The sequence below is a fragment of the Podarcis gaigeae genome, assembly GCF_964106915.1.
Source record: "Podarcis gaigeae genome assembly, chromosome: 1".
Classification (NCBI taxonomy): Eukaryota; Metazoa; Chordata; class Lepidosauria; order Squamata; family Lacertidae; genus Podarcis; species Podarcis gaigeae.
In genome coordinates this window covers 107,004,292-107,021,561 of record NC_139678.1, presented here as the reverse complement: position 1 = coordinate 107,021,561, position 17,270 = coordinate 107,004,292, and the positions used below count along the sequence as shown (strand labels likewise).

General features: G+C 41.6%; 1 protein-coding gene across 2 annotated transcripts in view; it reads left to right on the top strand.

Moving 5' to 3' along the window:
- The first annotated feature begins 2,228 nt into the window (after positions 1–2,228).
- RBMS1 (RNA binding motif single stranded interacting protein 1) overlaps positions 2,229–17,270 on the top strand; it is a 118,334-nt gene continuing 103,292 nt past the window's right edge. The window contains exon 1 of one of the 2 annotated variants that reach the window (XM_083711126.1): positions 2,229–3,025. In XM_083711126.1, coding sequence (XP_083567252.1) covers positions 2,951–3,025 — 75 coding nt within the window. In that variant the 5' untranslated portion in view covers positions 2,229–2,950. The remainder of the gene's footprint in view (positions 3,026–17,270) is intronic. The other variant, XM_083711127.1, reaches the window with a different exon arrangement.

Sequence of the window (17,270 nt, the reverse complement as noted above, 5' to 3'; positions counted from 1 at the left end):
ATATGAAAAATCCACAAGCAGTGAGCTAAATCAGGTATTCCACCCCCATATAATACAACCACAAAACTTCAAATTAAATACAATATTTAAGTGTCCTGCCAAAACTGCAGAGGGCAGCTGCTGAAGACATAAACCTGGCCAGTTATCCAAGCTCTGATAGCATTGCATTTGAGCTACTGAAAAGTGTTGTGCGTACATGGGGCTGCCTTGAGTGAGTGGACATTATATATAGTACAAAAGGCATCGGAGAACATATTGAGAATGTATCTCATCAGTCTTAAAACAGCTGATTTTGACATTCACATTAGTCCTATAACATCCTTACTCAGCAGCAATCTCATTGAGTTCAGTATGTCTTTCTTCCATGAAAAGGGATATAGGACTGCAGCCTCAAAATTTATAAGACTTGGAGTGAGACCTAAATTTCTTATGGAAACCTTTATTCAATATGAGCATCCCACATAAGATTTTCCTCAAATGTCTCTTTCTGAGTTCCACTATTCTCTGAGACCAGGCAGGTAGTGATCAGAGAGGGCCTTTCCAGTGGTGGCACCTCACTGTGAAATTTTCTTCTCGGGGAGTTTTGCCTAGTGTCAAGTCATGTTTTGTTCGCATAAGCATTTGCACTCACCTCTGAACACTGGAAACAGAAGCCCTCATTTTTCAGTTGCATTTATTACTATTGCTATTATTATTTATTGTGTTTATATACTGCCCTCCATCTGAAGATTTCCTTCCTGCATTTTAATGCTTTGTTATGTATATGATGTATTTCACAGAATCACAGAGTTGGAAGGGAGCCTGAGGAGCATCCAGTCCAACTCCTTGCAATGCAGGAACATGCAGCTGTCCCTTACAGGGACCAAACCTGCAACCTTGGCTTTATCAGCACCATGTTCTAACTATGTTTCCATATATATCGTTGAACACCACCTCAAGGGTTGAAGTTGATCACAACTTGGAAATGTTGTTAATAGCAGTAATAAATATGAAGCACATTCTAAATCATCATATTTGTAATTTTTCTCCAAAGATTCCAGAAGTCAGATTCTGTACATCGAAGTTAAGGTGTAATGGGAGCTTGTTCTCATGTACGTGTCCATAGGACTGCAGCCTAAATGTGCCTGCATTTCCCTGCCTCTTTAGTTGTGGTACCAAAAATGTTGATGATGTGTCAGCCCAGGCTTCTCTGTTGTTGAGAAGAAGAACGCTATTAAATCCTATGTTAATTTTTAAGACGACACAGAAACATTTGTTTCTATGCTGCGTGACATACTTCATTATGAATTGCACTTTCCTTTACTCTTTCCAAGTGACAACTGCTGTTACTATAACAGGTGATTATTAGGTGAAGAGGATCAACCCTGAAACAAGGAATTGCACAGAGAAGCTAACTCAGCATGAGTTCTGGAAGCCAGAAATGGGAAGAACTGGAAAACTGAATGGGAGAACCAAGCTGCCAAGAGTCAAGGTCAGAATTATGAACAACTTCTGCTCCTATCAGGCTTGTACTTCTTTTACTGCATTTTATATATATACTTAATGGTACAATGTCAGATGTAGTCTAGATAGACACAAATGTATCCAGGAGCAACTTAAATGAGGGTAGAAAGTCAACTATGTTACAGAATGGAGAATATGACACCCTTCAATTCCTCCAGAATTTCGCTTGGGAAATGAGATGCAAGAATGAGCATTATATAACCCACCGAAACGGGGTTTTTTTTTTTGGGGGGGGGTTCCCTCCTGCTCTGTGATGCCTTTGTTGATAATGTACAGTCGAGGCACCCCTGTGTGTGTGTTCCTGAAAAACCAAACTAAAACAAAACCAAACAAAATAAACTTTCAAAAAAACAGTCAAGTGGCCCCTAGCAGCGCAGCGAACGTGCTCTGCAAGGAACAATGCGAGGCTCGTTCAATTCTCCAAAAATGGCCCGGGGAGGCAGCTGAGCAGCCAGGAATCCCAGGAGGCAGGTGCTCCGTTCCTCTCCTTTCTTTGAGTTCTCGCTTTCCAACGTCCAGCAGCCGGAGAGCACCGGGCGCCAACGCTGCTGTGCCCCTTCGAAGCAACCCTGAGTGAGTCGGCTCCCGCCGCTTGGTGGCCCGGCTGCCTCTCGGAGCTCCCCTCACGACGACCGGCTGGACGCTACTCCGGAGCGCTCGCCGCGCGCGCTTCCCCCAAGTCAGTAGTACTGGAAGCCCGTCCCACCCTCGGCGGGATTAAGCGCCGCCCACCTTGCCCTCCCCGCGCGCCTCTCTGCTCCTCGCCTCTTCTCTTCCACCCCCACGCTCTCTCTCTTTCACCCCGGCCCTTTCCTTTCCACCCCTTGGCACTGCCACACAGCGGGCACGACACCCTCGGCTTTCCAGTCAGCGACACACAAACACACACACCCCACTTCGCGCGCCCGCGCGCAGGACTCTTCCCAACCGGCCGGGCGCTGGTGGTGGTAGCGCCGTCTGTTCCCTGGTCGTGCCTGGGCTGCTGAGGCGAGTGAGCGAGCGAGAGAGAGAGGCGACTCCCGGCCCTCGCGCGAGCGCGCGCCCTCCCCCTCGCGCATACACACACGCGCGCGCGCGCGAGTGTGAGGGAGAAGAAGAGAGCGCTCTGGTGTCGTCCTCGGTGCCCTCTGCAGCCTCTTTCTTGCCGCCGCCGCCGCCGCCGCCTTTCAGGACAGCAGGAGGAGGAAGGTCTGGGCTCAGCCGAGGAAGGAGGAGCCCCGCAGCTACCGCCGCCAGGAAGAAAGCAGCCGAGCCAGGGACATTTGGAGGGAGAGCGGGAGAGCGCGCGCGCAAGGGAGAGCGAGAGAGCGAGCCTCTTCCCCCCCCCCTCCCGCGCCTTCCTTTCTCCGTCTCCTTCTCTTTCCTCTCTCTCCCCCCCCCCACTTCCCCTCCCCTTGTCAAGTGCCCTCCCTCATCCCTGCGCTGCGGGCTCCCTTATTCCAGCTTCATGGGCAAAGTGTGGAAACAGCAGATGTACCCCCAGTACACCACCTACTACTACCCCCAGTATCTGCAGGCTAAGGTACGGTACTGCCGCCGGGCTGCTCTCCCTCTCTCCTCCGCCTTCTTCTTCTTCTTCTTTTTCCCTTGCCAGGGAAGGGCACAGGGGGGCGGCAGGGCAGGGCTGGGCTGCAGTTTTGCAGGCTTGCTAACTATAGCCGGGAAGGAGGAGGGAGGGAGGGAGGGAGGGAGGGGGTGCTCTGGGGGAAGGGGGAGGGGGAAGGCTCTTGGGGATGGCATCAGGTTACAGTCACACACACACACACACACACACACACACATACAGGAAAGAGCCTGCAGCCCCTTTCCTGGCTCTGCCTCTCCTCTGCTCCCTCTCAGGATATATATATATATTTGCGTGTGTTTGGGAGAGAAAGAAAGAAATGAGTGTCGGGCTTTCCCCTCTGAAGCTGGCTGGGTCACTGAACTGCAAGAGCTGCCTCTCTGTGCCCATCTCTTGCCTTGCTGCCATCTCCCAGGCTTCCCTCCTTTCTCATGTCTATCAGCCACTCTTGACCCTTCTCCTCCTCTGTTTTCTCCTTGTCTTCAGCTGTCTTCTCTCTCCCCTCCTGTTCACCCCTCCCCTTTTCCTCACGCTGCCTTCCTTCATCCAGAGAACATTCCTTCTTCTTTTCTTTTTCTTTTCTTTTCTTTTCTGCCTCCTTCTGAGATGTATCCTCAGCTGACAACGCTCTTTTCTCCCCTTCCACAATGCTAAATAGAGATCAGTGCGGAGATGGGCATTTCGCTGCCCCTGGGCTTTGGGACTTCCCTTGGGGATTTAAGTGAAGCCTTCCCCATTTCCGCTCCTTCCATCTCTGTTCTGTGCAGTAACAAAATGGGATCAAGTTTAGCCAGCCCTCATCCACATTCTGTTGCCTTTCCCCCTTGTTATAAGTGCATTGTAACTTGCAGCTGACCTTAAAGATACTTTCAAGTCTGAAAACAGCTGGATTGCAACAGAAAACCCTTTTTAAAATGACGGTGATGGTGTGCATTTGAAAGTTTGCTTTCAGAAATTTAAAATGTTAGCCAGACTGTTAAAAATGAAATCAGTTGTCAGTAGCTGTGGTTTACATTTTAATGAAGCTCAGATTTAACTCTCATTTATCTCTCATCACTGGATGACGAGAGTCAGAGGAATCTCTTTCAGTGAAAGTACAGCACTCGAAGCTAGTTTGATTGCAGATGGATTTGTTGTTTGCTGTTTTGTTTTGTTTTTCTGTTCAAGTGCATTTGACATCTCTTGTTATGCTCATGTCTGTGACTATGGATGCCTGTGGAATCCCTAAGGCCAGGCAGTACATCATGCTGCAAACTGGCAAATTCAGGGCTGGTTGCATCAACTGTCTGGAATATTTGGCATCCCAAATGTTCTCCAGCTACCAGCATTGCACACAATACACAAATTGTATCATATGTGAACTTTGACAATTATTATACAGTAATGGTTTTCTAGCTAACGGACCATCCAAAATGCAACCGTCCAAAATGTGATGAATGTGAAGATTCAGTTGTGAACATTGACAGTCTCAGACAAATTGTCTTAAAACTTACATATAGGCAGGTGAATGTTGACAATCACTGAAATAGGACTGTTAGCACCTACTAATTGTGTGTGTGTGTGTGTGTGTGTGTGTGTGTGTATTTACATATGTTCTCAGACATTCATTAAATTAATCTGAGACTGCTAGTGTTCACATGGGTATCCCCAAAGTCCACAAATCTTAGCATTTATACAAACTAGAAGAGTTCACATGCTAGTTATCGAAATAGTATCTTGCTTCTCTTAGAGGCAAGCCACCTAAGCCTGTAAATTATAAAATGGAGCAGTGACCAGGCTGTGGCTAGTAGGCGGAGTGCTGAGCCTATGATAAGAGGGAATGGGAAGGAACTCGCACTTCTCCTAGCAGCTATATTGGGAACCCTTGGCCTCCTGTTTTGAGAAACATGGATCTCTGAACTCTCTCTGCCTTGGTGTCTTTGGCAGCAGCAGTTTGAGCTTGGCAAATTCTTATCTGTTAGCAATCACATTATTTTCACATCACGTTGCTACAGATTAGCTGCATTTCATAAAAAGTAACCTCAAGTTGTTGTTGTTGTCTTACTAAATGTATCAACACTTTTGGATATTTTGAATAGAAACCATAGTAGGCATTGGAATATGGTTGGTGCTTAGAAGCTCTGTGTCAACTCAGGTTTAAGCCAACGCATGCATATGAGACAACAGAATCATTTATTACCAAGTGTTATGGTTTATGACTGAAGTGCACCCTTCATTATTTCAGTAATGCAGAGTAGAAGCCTAAAGGGTTTGGTGTGTTTTTCTTTTCTGTTTTACTTTTCTGCACATAACAATATGAATAATAAATGAATGAGCTCAGGTGGGGAAAGCACACTTTTGCACGGGAATATTTGCCTGAGCTATTTTTGTATGTTATTAATAATAGAGAAAGAAAGCACACAATATTTTAATATAGCTAATGCAGTACCTCTTGCCTTTTTTGCCCTGTAAATAATTGAAGGGAAAGATAAACTGTAATAAGCTTGCACTTGTAATTAGGATATCATCTAGAGAAAAGCCTCAAGGACCATCTTCTGAAAGTATGCTTCCTGTATAAAGTATTTAATATTGATTTATTCTATAGTCAATGACTTCTTCAAAACATGTATTGCAGTTACTCCTATGAAATTATGGTCTGAAATCACATTAGTCTTTGTTTCATAAGGGAAGCTCACACGTCAATTTGACCTACATATATGAACTGCTAGATTTGATGATTATATCCAAATTTCCTGATTTAGTGACATCCTGCTCTTTGTTTTCTTTTTTCTTTTTTTCTTTTTTAAGGGGAGAGGGAGAAAATAAAAACAATTTATAGATGGTTCCAATTGAAAAAGGGCAGACAGCTACTTTGTATAATTCAGTGGAATAAGTAAGCAATTTCTTGTCTCTACATAAATCTGGCCTGGACATGTGGGCAAATTGTTTCCATACACAAAAGCTCATTTGCCCTGTAATTTAGCTTAAAAGCGCACACTCACCCAAATAGGTTTAAATACTCCAGTAGTTCAAGTGGCTTCAGGTTTTGTTACACGGCAGCAATAGAAGTGCTCCACAGGTTTTATATAGCACATTTAGAAATAATGTGATATAATAGGATTTTTCTTTAAAGCAGATTTAAATAAAAATTACACAGCCATCAAAAGAAGTGAATTTACAAGCTACTGGAATTAGATTAAAGATCCCCATCTTTAAGCTAGCAAAAATATTCATTATAAACCAAAAAAAAAAAAAACCCAACCCAAATGGGGTTGTAAGGTCAAATATCCCTATATGATATTTTAATGACTGTAAATGAATTCATCAGATTCAAAATGCATGAAGCAATTTAAACGACCCAATCTTCATTTTTAATGTGTTCATTGCAGTTAGTCATGAAACATTCTCATTATTTCTGCAATATAGTCATACGATGAAAGCACAGAGTAGTGTAAGTAGCTGTGATTCCATCTCTTTTCCCTACTCCACATTTAGATGGTAAATTTTGTGGATCAAGGACACAATGACTCTTCTCAAAATAGAAAGAGCTATCATGTATAGAATAGATTTTGAATAAGAATTCTCCTCTGTCTGTTGCTATAAATAGAGACAATTTATTTTGTAATAAGTTTTTGGTTAGATTTCATAGGTGATCATTCAGCCGAAGTTAAACTCTTTTAAGTACTACATATTTCCAGGGGAAAACACTTATATCTGTATCACTGTATCACTTAGCTTTGGCTGGACCCTGCCCATACTATTTATATTCCTGGAGAATAAATGATCTGGTTTTACAATGGAGACATGATTAGCAGGTGATAACTGCAATGTTAAGGCTGTGTCCACATTCATATAAAACAGAGGCCATTTTAACATGCATATTTGCACAGCTGACCTGCTGTGCGAAGCAAAAGTTGTAATACAATGCAAGTGCAGAAATATTAATGATGAATACTATAAGTTCTCCTTTCATTTTGTTGAATTCAGAACTTCATGACAGTGGCTAAACCATCTGGAATGCAGGCAAATACAATAGCTTTTTACCTAGTCGTAATAAAGTATTGACCATGTTTCTTAATATAGCCTCTCCTGGGTGAAAGTATTACAAAATGTTGCCGTGTGGTTTATGAAACTTTAATTTTGCCCTTATCTCCAGATCATGAATGGTACATAAACAAACTCTACTGGTTATGCTATAACATTTTGCTTTGAGAACACTTTAAATATAGTTGTTTATTCCTGTTAATACTGTGAAGTACCTGATACTTGGAATAAGGAGGCACATTCAAACACAGTAACTTAAATACCAACACTCTTCTTCTTTAGTGTGCTTGCTTGGTGGTATAATAAACTTCGGAACAGCAGGACTGAATTTTGTTCTGGAATTCCTATAAGAATGCTCTTGTAGCATTTGTATGATATGTGGAAAATTTGTGAGTTTGATGTTAGATCTATATTAAGATTTTCCAAGGAAAATCCACAATTCATTTTAGCTGTAATTTAGTGGCTGGAAGCCTGACTGTATACCATAAATATTATTTGAATATGTTCCAACTGCACATGTGCATAGTATTTAAGTATTACAAAAATGGATATGGCCCTGTGCTAACAGATTGTAAAGATAACACAATGTACTTTTCTCTCATGGTCATTATTGTGGATGTAGGAGTGAAATAGCAGCTATGTCAAGATATCATATACAGTGGTACCTCAGGTTACATATGCTTCAGGTTACATACGCTTCAGGTTATAGACTCCGCTAACCCAAAAATAGTGCTTCAGGTTAAGAACTTAGCTTCAGGATGAGCATGTCTAGGCCAATGGTTGGCTAGTGGAGTGTTGGCTTTCAGTGAAAGTTTAGTTGCCAAATAGTCTTAAGAAGTGTCCTAGACTTTTAACAGAACTTGATTTGCAGGCATCATTTTTAATGGTGTGGAGATAAAATGATTCGTCTTGCTTGCAACAAACCATGAGCTGTAGCTGCATTTTTCCAAATTCTAAGCTGTACTCATAAGAATAGCAAAAAGCAGCAAAATGTGTTTCTTTACTTTTTTGTATTCATTTCGAATATGTATATACTGCCTCTGATTCACATCATACTAAAGTAACGTACAACAAAATAATTCAGGGCTAAACAACAATTATACAGTGGTACCTTGGCTTACATACGCTTCAGGTTACAGACTCCGCTAACTCATAAATAGTACCTCTGATTAAGAACTTTGCTTCAGGATGAGAGCAGAAATCGTGCTTTGGCGGTGCGGCAGCAGCAGGAGGCCCCATTAGCTAAAGTGGTGCTTCAGGTTAAGAACAGTTTCAGGTTAAGAACAGACCTCCGGAATGAATTAAGTACTTAAACTGAGGTACCACTGTATACCAGAATGAATAACAGGAGTGCTCTGATGGTGTTTCCTGCTTGGCAGGGGGTTGGACTCGATGGCCCTTGTGGTCTCTTCCAATTCTATGATTCTATAACAGTGGTTGACCAACCTTTGTATATCGACAGCCTAAGCTGTACTCTATACAGTGGCCTGAAAAAATAAGTGAATGAAACAAATAAATAAGCCAAATTCTCTTGTGGGACCATGCAATCTTGGTTGATGGTCCGTCCACCAAGAGAATGGTATTCAACCTGCTCTGGAAGGGGTTCCTAAAACACCAGGTTCACAGTTTTCAAGGACTTTCAAATCCCATTGAATAAGTGAATAAATCATATGCTCTACCTCCATTTAACGCATGTATATTTAGTTGTTTAACACTGATGAAACTAATAGGCCTGAAAACAGAAGTCTGCTTTCTTAAAATGTTCTCCAAAACACTTCCTAAAATCTGAGACATTTTCAAAGTGTCAGCATATGCAACGAAATATCTACTAGGTTATCATCTATCATTTCCATAGCAAGCTGGCTTTGCTTATCCACAGTTCCCATAGTAGCATAATATCCACTTTTCCATGATAAGAACTGCAAAAACCTAATTAGTGTCATGCAACAAGGGAATTCACAGACACACATTGATGGCAGTGTTCTCCAATGGCTCACTGTGTAAAGCACAGAGTTAGAAAGCAGCAGGTGGAAGGGAGGAATTGCCCCACTTTTCATTTGCATACCTGCATATCTTTCTATACTATGCTTCAATATTGGTTTCAAGGCAACTTTAGAAATACAACGATAAATGATGCAGGATTTAAAAAAAAAGTAAAAAGAGCAATTTCTAAGGTTAAGCAACATTTTGAACAAGGTGCTTCCTGTGAGTTAACAATGTTTAGGCAGCTGGTGTGTGCAAAAAGGTGTATATATTTCAATTTATGTGTAGAATCCCACTTCTACCTTATTCTTTAAAAGGGTAAGAAAACTGGCTTAGGATAAATGCCCTTTAAAAAAAAAAAGGGTTCCTTTTTGTTATTTTCTGTCTCTAAATTTATTTATTAATTCTGTTAAAGAGAATTTAAACTCTGGACTCCAATTGCAGCCACGACACTCAGGGTGATTTACAACACCATAAAAACATTCTGAAGATGTAGTTCTAGTGGTCCTCCCCACCCGCCCTTAGCTTAATAACAAAACAAAATTGTGAAACAAAGGTGTTGTGCGAATGCAGCTTTTTTTAAGCTGGCTGTTGCATACTGTAAAATGAATATAGGATATAAAAGATACCCTGCCTTTGGCCAGCCGAAACATAAAACTTGAGCTTCCCACACAACTGTCAGATTTGAAGTAACTAGACTACTAAGTTTTAGCCAAACTCTTTGGTTCTGGGAAGTGTTAGAATGATGGGATTTCACAACAATGATGCCTAGTTCAGCACAACTTATCTGCATGGTATCTGTTTTCTCCTGTAGGGTGAATCAAACTTTAAGGCTAATCATGGTTTATTGTGAACGAGCAGCTTGCTAGTGCACACTGCTAAATCGCTCCCACTTTGCTTATAACATTTGCGCTAGTGGAGGAGCAAACCCAGAAGACTTAGCTTCCCATTATATCTAAACCAGGAAGAGTGATATGTTGCTCTCTAGCAAGCCATGATCAGTAGCTGACCTTAAGTCATGGTTTGTTGTTGGCTAGTTGGTCATATGTGAATATTATTTGGTGATTCCAAACAAATGTTGATTGTTATATCATATTAGTATGCAAAATCCATGTATCATTTTTTCTTAAGTCATTTTGGGGGGAAATTAAGAACTGCTAGGACATATTTATCTAATGATATATAAACAAAAAATGTCGATACAGGCCCAGATACAAGAGCCAGAAAACATATACATTGTAAGAGATTCAAGAAATTTATCATCCAGGACTGAATGGTTGAAAACAGCACTTCACCACTTCTCCAGAAACTTGGAATAAATTGAAATGATGCAGCTAAAGGAGCCAACGGCAACCTACACTACTGCAAACTCTTAAAACAGTCACATTTTTAACTTGACATAGGCCATATTCACACCATACATCTGATACTACTTTAAACAGTGAATGTTTCCCCGAAAGAACTTTAGTAATGACTGTTTTAACCATTGTCCTTCATAGACTTAATACTGTCCCCCCAAAGTAAATATTCTTCCTCATGGATAGAAATATTGTCTCCTCACTGAAAAAAAATTAAAATGCTGTAAAAGGCAAACCCCATTGGTAATATTACTCTGTTGCAGTGCAGGGAAACTTACACATTTTCCTCACACATAGCATTTGTAGTGTGTAGGCATTTGAATTTGAAGAATGACATGAGGAATAGATTACTGACCCCTTCAGTACCACAGAACAAATCCTGATAGAAATGTCAGGAGAGCTGACCTTGGATCTTGTGTGTCTTTTCTAGTTTGGTCCCCTAATATATCTTTTGTTATTCCTGTGATAAGTTTGAGAAAACAGGCATTGATTGTTCTTGGGTTATTCTTTTATTTTAAATGAGACATTCAGTTCTATGTGAGCTCTCTTGATTTCATGTTTTGGAGCTGCTCTATCCTCTATCATACATCTTATGGAGCTGTGAAGAGTGTTGTATCCATGATCTGAACCTGCATGTACAGCTTTTTGCTCCCTCTGGATGAGTTTCCTCTCCATGGTATGGTGACTACACACTGGGGACCTTACTGCAGCCTACCCCAAACTTGTTCCCCTCAATATGTTTTGGACTACAATTCCCATCAGTCCCAGCTAGTGATCATTTCAAAGCAACCACACAGAGATCAGGCTTGAGTACAACTAGCCTGCACACCAGTTCCATCCATCTTCTCACGCAGTTTCTATAATTCTGTCAATTATTATTATTATTATTATTATTATTATTATTATTAGGAGGGCGTTCCACAGGGACTAAATGGTAGCCAGTGCAGTCAGACCAGGATCAGTGTAATATGTTCAAACCATCTTGCTCCAGTGAACAACCTGGCCATTGAATTCTGCACTAGGTGAAGTTTCCGAACCATCTTCAGAGGCCAAGAGGTTATGTATAACTTATTGCAGTAATCTAACCTTGAGGTTATCTGAGCATAGACAACAGTAGTTAGGCTATTCCTGTCCAGATAGGGCGCATAGCTAGGCCACCAGCTGAAGCTGATGGAAGGCACTCCAGGCCACTGAGGCCACGTGAACTTTGAGTGACAGCAAAGGATCCAGTAGTACTCCCAAGCTATGAACCTGCTCCTTCAGAGGAAGTGTAACTTGCATCAAGAGCAAGTGAACTCCCACCCATCCAGTCTAGGGAACCATCCACTAATAGTGTCTCAGTCTTATCTGGATTGAGTTTCAGTTTGTTGGCTCTCATCCAATCCATCACCAAGGGAAGACACTGGTCCAGCACTTCCACTGCCTCACCTGCAAATGTAAAGGAGAAATAGCGCTGAGTGTCATCAGCATGCTGCTGACCACGTAATCCAGACCACTGGATAACCCCACCCAGCGGTTTCATGTAGATGTTAAACAACAAGGGGAGAGGATTGAGCCCTGTGGAACCCCACATTGGAGGTTCCATGGAGCTGAAAAGCATTCCCCAAGCAACACCCTCTGGGAATGACCATCCAAGTAGGACTGGAACCACTGCAAAGCAGTGCCACCCACCCCTAGTTCAGACAGTTGCTCCAGAAGGATAGCATGGTCAATGGTATCGAAAGCCACTGAGAGGTCAAGGAGAATCAACAGAGGTCATTATACAGGGCAACCAAAGCAGTTTCTGTGCCAAAACCGGGCCAAAACCCTGATTGAAATGGATCCAGAAAATCAGTTTCTTCGAAGAGTAACTGGATCTGGTCTGCAGCCACTCTCTTCAGAACTTTGCTCAGGAAAGGGGGATTAGCAACTGGCTGGTAGTTAGGTTTTCCGAATCTAGTGAAGGTTTCTTAAGGAGTGGTTTTACCACTGCCTCCTTCAAACAGGCAAGAGCCACCCCCTCTCATAAAGAGTAACTGATCACCTCCGTGGTTAAATAGTGGTTAAATAGACTAACTTATGAACCTGGAATTCCCCAGGTTGAATCTCATCTCTGCCATGAACTTATTAGGTGATCTTGGGCAAGCCTAAGCATCTCCCTAAGCATCCATTTCCCCACCTGCAATATGGGAGTTGCTGTTGACCTCCATTGTAAGGATTACAACTAGATAATGCATGTGAAGTGCTCTGAGCCTGGGTTTGTCAACATGTGAACCTACACTTCATAGAACTACATCTTCCTTCAGGGCATATGATTAGACCTTGTTGGCTGTAGGCCTTTGGCCTGAGAAATATGTGAATGGCTGTCAGCATAAAAATATTAATATTTGTATAACACTTTCAAGTGGCACCACATGCACTCACTTGGGTTATAGATGTTTCTGCAGCACTCAAGGAAACTACATGACCAGAACATAATCATAATTCAGGAAGAGCAAACAAGAAAATGAACACCTGCTTCTTTGGAGGGCTGGAAGACAATGACTGCAATGCATACTTGATATGGGAATCAGGAATGACTGCAGGGAGGGACACAGAAATGAACAAATACCAGTATACACGTATAGCTGGACACAAATCTTTGTGACAGTGGAAGAGAATCTCAGTTTTACCTTTCAAAAAGATGTTTTGGTTAGCTAGAACAGTGTTTCCCAACCTTTGGTCTCCAGCTGTTTTCAGACTACAATTCCCATCATCCCTGACCATTGATCTTTCTAGCTAGGGATCATGGGAGTTGTAGTCCAAAAACAGCTGGAGATCCAAGGTTGGGAAACACTGAGCTAGAAGACCAGCTGAATTTCCATGTTTTGAAACCTCTTATTCTTCCAAAAGTGGGTGAAATGTGCACAGACACAGGGACCTTTCAAAGGTTTCATAGATAGAGTGAACCATTCCAGATGTGCTATGAGAATTTGTCCATATGTGGAGAGCATGTCCTGTAGTTTATATTTAGGATTTCCTTGTTTGTTTCTGCTACCTCAGGACATGAAAGCACAAGAGTCAAAATGCTACAGAAATATTCTTAAAATGTAGGTCTTTTTAAAAGGTGGAGAAAGCTTTGGAAGTAACTCACTTTGTCTGTTTAAACAAATCTATCTATGACAACATGTCATTGTCGTGCTACAATGTGCTACGGTTTGCCAGCTATAAGATGTGCCTCCTATGGAAGAACTGTATGTTGTTGTGAGGTCTTAAATTACTAAGTATTTTTTTTTGCATATAAGAAGAACTGTTAAACAAATGAAAAAGATAGGTTAACAACAATTCAATGACCTCCTAATTTCAAAAATGAGGTGATATACAATGGGGTGGTATCCAACTGAATTTTTGCACTAGTACAAGGATTAACACTAGCTCAAGGATATTTTACACACACACACACACACCTTTCCTGCCTCCATGTGCACCCCACACAACCCCCAAATTGGTTCTGGAGGGTAGATGAGAAATCCCAGAACAAATTGAGAGTGTGTGTGGAGGACTGAGGTGGTAGATTGTTCCATTGCATCAGGAGAAATCCTTGCACTGATGGAACAATGGCATGTGTTGACTTTGTGAACTTTTTTCTTCTATTATCCTCTCAATTTTTGTTGGGTTGTCTTGTAGTGTTTTAGCAAATATTGTGAGCTGCCTTGAAGGTTTTTAAATGGTTTTATTGCTTTAAATCAGGAACACCCCATCCTCTAAATGTAGAGAAAAAGTAAGCTCCATGTAACTGAACGGGACTTGGGATGCTTAGGATTGTGCTATAAGGCTGGAAGCCTATGTTCTGAGTATGTTGGCTAGATAGCTGTATGTCTGGGTCTTGATGTTACATCACCATTAGCAGGCTGCAAGCACAGCAGGAGTACTAAATTGATATGGCTGTTGGTTACTATTCTAGAATTTTATTTTTATTTTTCTGTTTTATTTTTTTATTTATCCATCCATCCAAGATATTTCTGGCCCTCTAGTCACAATGATTTGAGGCAGGAAATTTTATGGGAAATTTTCCAGGGCTTCGTTTTTGTGCAGAACATTTTTTATTTTTTATTTTTTGCTTCATAAATTCATTAGTAGCTATGAATCAATGCCAACCGCATGTACAGTAATACACAAATTTGGCAGTTTCAAAGTTTTCAGCTTTGTTTTCTAAATACAAGTAAAATAAACCTGCTGAATTAGATCACTCTGTAGGCTGTGGACTCTAATCTAGAGTCTAGGGCCTATTTCATGTCACCACAGAATATACTTGCTCTGTCTGCTGCATAGTGTCTTGAGAAGGACTTCATGCCTAAATATAAGGGAGAGGGAGACATGCTCCTTCAGCTACCTAGGTCCCATGTTGTTTTGGGCTTTCTAAGTCAATAGCAGTACCTTCAATGCAGTCAAGACATTTATAGGCACCCAACGGTGTTATACGATCCCAGCTACTGCCCCAGGCAACATCCTCACAGCTGTATTTTACATTAATTTTAGCATCCAGACCATTTTCAAAAGCAGCCTAAAGTATATTACAGTAATACAGAGAACAGATAACCTATTAAACCAAGACCTACTGCTCTGGTAATCTCTGTTTAGGAAGGCCATAGCTGGTGACTCAGCCAGACCTGGACAAAGGTAACCTGTGCCACTGAAGCTACTTAAGCCTCCAGTGACAGAGTTGAATCAAGGAGTACCACCAGAATATGTACGTGTTCTTTCAGGGGGAGTGTGTCACCATCCAGAACAGGCTGCCTACCTGACAATCACTCACCTACATGTCTTCCCTCTAGAGATTCATATTTGGTTTACTAGCCCTCATACAGCCCATACCTGCCTCTAAGTACTAGTTTAGCACCTGTAAAACAGGGACCTTTTCTGTTTTAAAACCAATGTTGTTTTTAAAAGATCTATGAAAATCAAGGATAACACAACAAAATAAGGATAGCTATTACTGTGTCTACAGGACTGACTTCCAATATTGCTCCTAATTTCTTGTAGCAGTGCAGATCAAAGAGGGTCCCAAGCTTGCCACAGTTTTTTAAAAAATGTTCTTTTCATGCCCCTACAGTACTGTATACATAATCTTCATGGGTGCGAGTGGGACTATGATTCTCCTTTGTGTGGTTCTAATGCACAATGGAACAGCTCTTCTGCCAGCGACCTTCCACACAGTCTTTGAAGCATACAGCCTTAAAGTATGCTGCTGCTGTTTTTATTGTTTAGTGAGAACAAATTTGGTTTATACTTGCCAAATAGGTCTGTCACTATCTAGTGCTGGAGTTTGTCACCTGATTCTGCCAAGGTGAAGTGTCTCCTTGCCCCAGAGAGAGAGAAAGAAAGAAAGAAAGAAAGAAAGGAAGGAAGGAAGGAAGGAAGGAAGGAAGGAAGGAAGGAAGGAAGAAAGAAAGAAAGAAAGAAAGAAAGAAAGAAAGAAAGAAAGAAGCATCATAGCCAGTGCACACAAAGGCAACACTCCATCTGTGTCTGTCATGTCTTTTGTTTAAAAACAAGGAAGCTGAAGCAGGGTTTAAAATAATAAATAAATGAAACTTCGGAAGAGTGGCACAGAATGAAAAACCTGTATCTAGGGATATTTTAAACTTAAATAATGGAAAACATAATTTAGTGAATATGTAAATGAAAACGAAAACAGAAGGCTTCTAAAAGTATACTAATATTGCTTCTCTATAACTATATATTGGGTGCGAATGCAATCCCAAGGAGCTAGGGATCATACCTTTATAGTTTGATTAAACAGATGATCAGTAAACAGTTACCTAGCACAGCAACAGTATGTTTCTGGAAGTTAAATTAACTCCATTAAATACTTTTCATACAATTTTGAAAGTGCAGCACTGGTCATCCACCCTCTGTATACAGTGGTACCTCAGGTTACAGACGCTTGAGGTTACAGACTCTGCTAACCCAGAAATACTACCTCGGGTTAAGAACTTTGCTTCAGGATGAGAACAGAAATCGAACTCTGGCGGCCCAGCGGCAGCAGGAGGCCCCATTAGTTAAAGTGGTGCTTCAGGTTAAGAACAGTTTCAGGTTAAGAACAGATCTCCAGAACGAATTAAGTACTTAACCCGAGGTACCACTGTATTCAGTTTCCAACTTGACACAATACATTTGCAAACAGACAAGAGGGAACAAATATCTCAGCTAAGGTGTCATAATAGTAACTTGCATTTTTAGCTCCATTTGTGCAATTCACAATATGTACATTATCCGTAATATGCACAATATTCACACTTGCTGCCACAAGGGAATGGCGGTAGGTCAGTGGGTAGATCAGCTGCTTTCATGAAGAAGTTTTCAGGTTCAGTCTCTAGCATCTCTAGCTGGGATAGACCCTGGAGAGCCACTGCTAGACATTTCTGACAATACTAGACCAGATGGTTTGACACAATATAAGGCAGCATCCTATGATTTAAGTGGGCAGGGCTATGTAAAAGTTATACTTTTGCAGCACTTCAGTTTGCACTGAGATGTTTAAGGAGTGTCTCCACCCCTAACATTCAGTCCAGACACTGAGGTCCAGTGCCGAGGGCCTTCTGGCAGTTCCCTCCCTGCGAGAAGTGAGGTTACAGGGAACCAGGCAGAGGGCTTTCTCAGTGGTGGAGCCCACCCTGTGGAACGCACTCCCAACAGATGTCAGGGAAATAAACAACTATCTGACTTTTAGAAGACACCTGAAGGCAGCCCTGTTTAGGGAAGTTTTTAATGTTTGATGGTTTATTGTACTTTTAATTCTGTTGGGAGCCACCCAGAGTGGCTGGGGAAATCCAGCCAGATGGATGGGGTATAAATAATAAATTGTTTTTGTTGTTGTT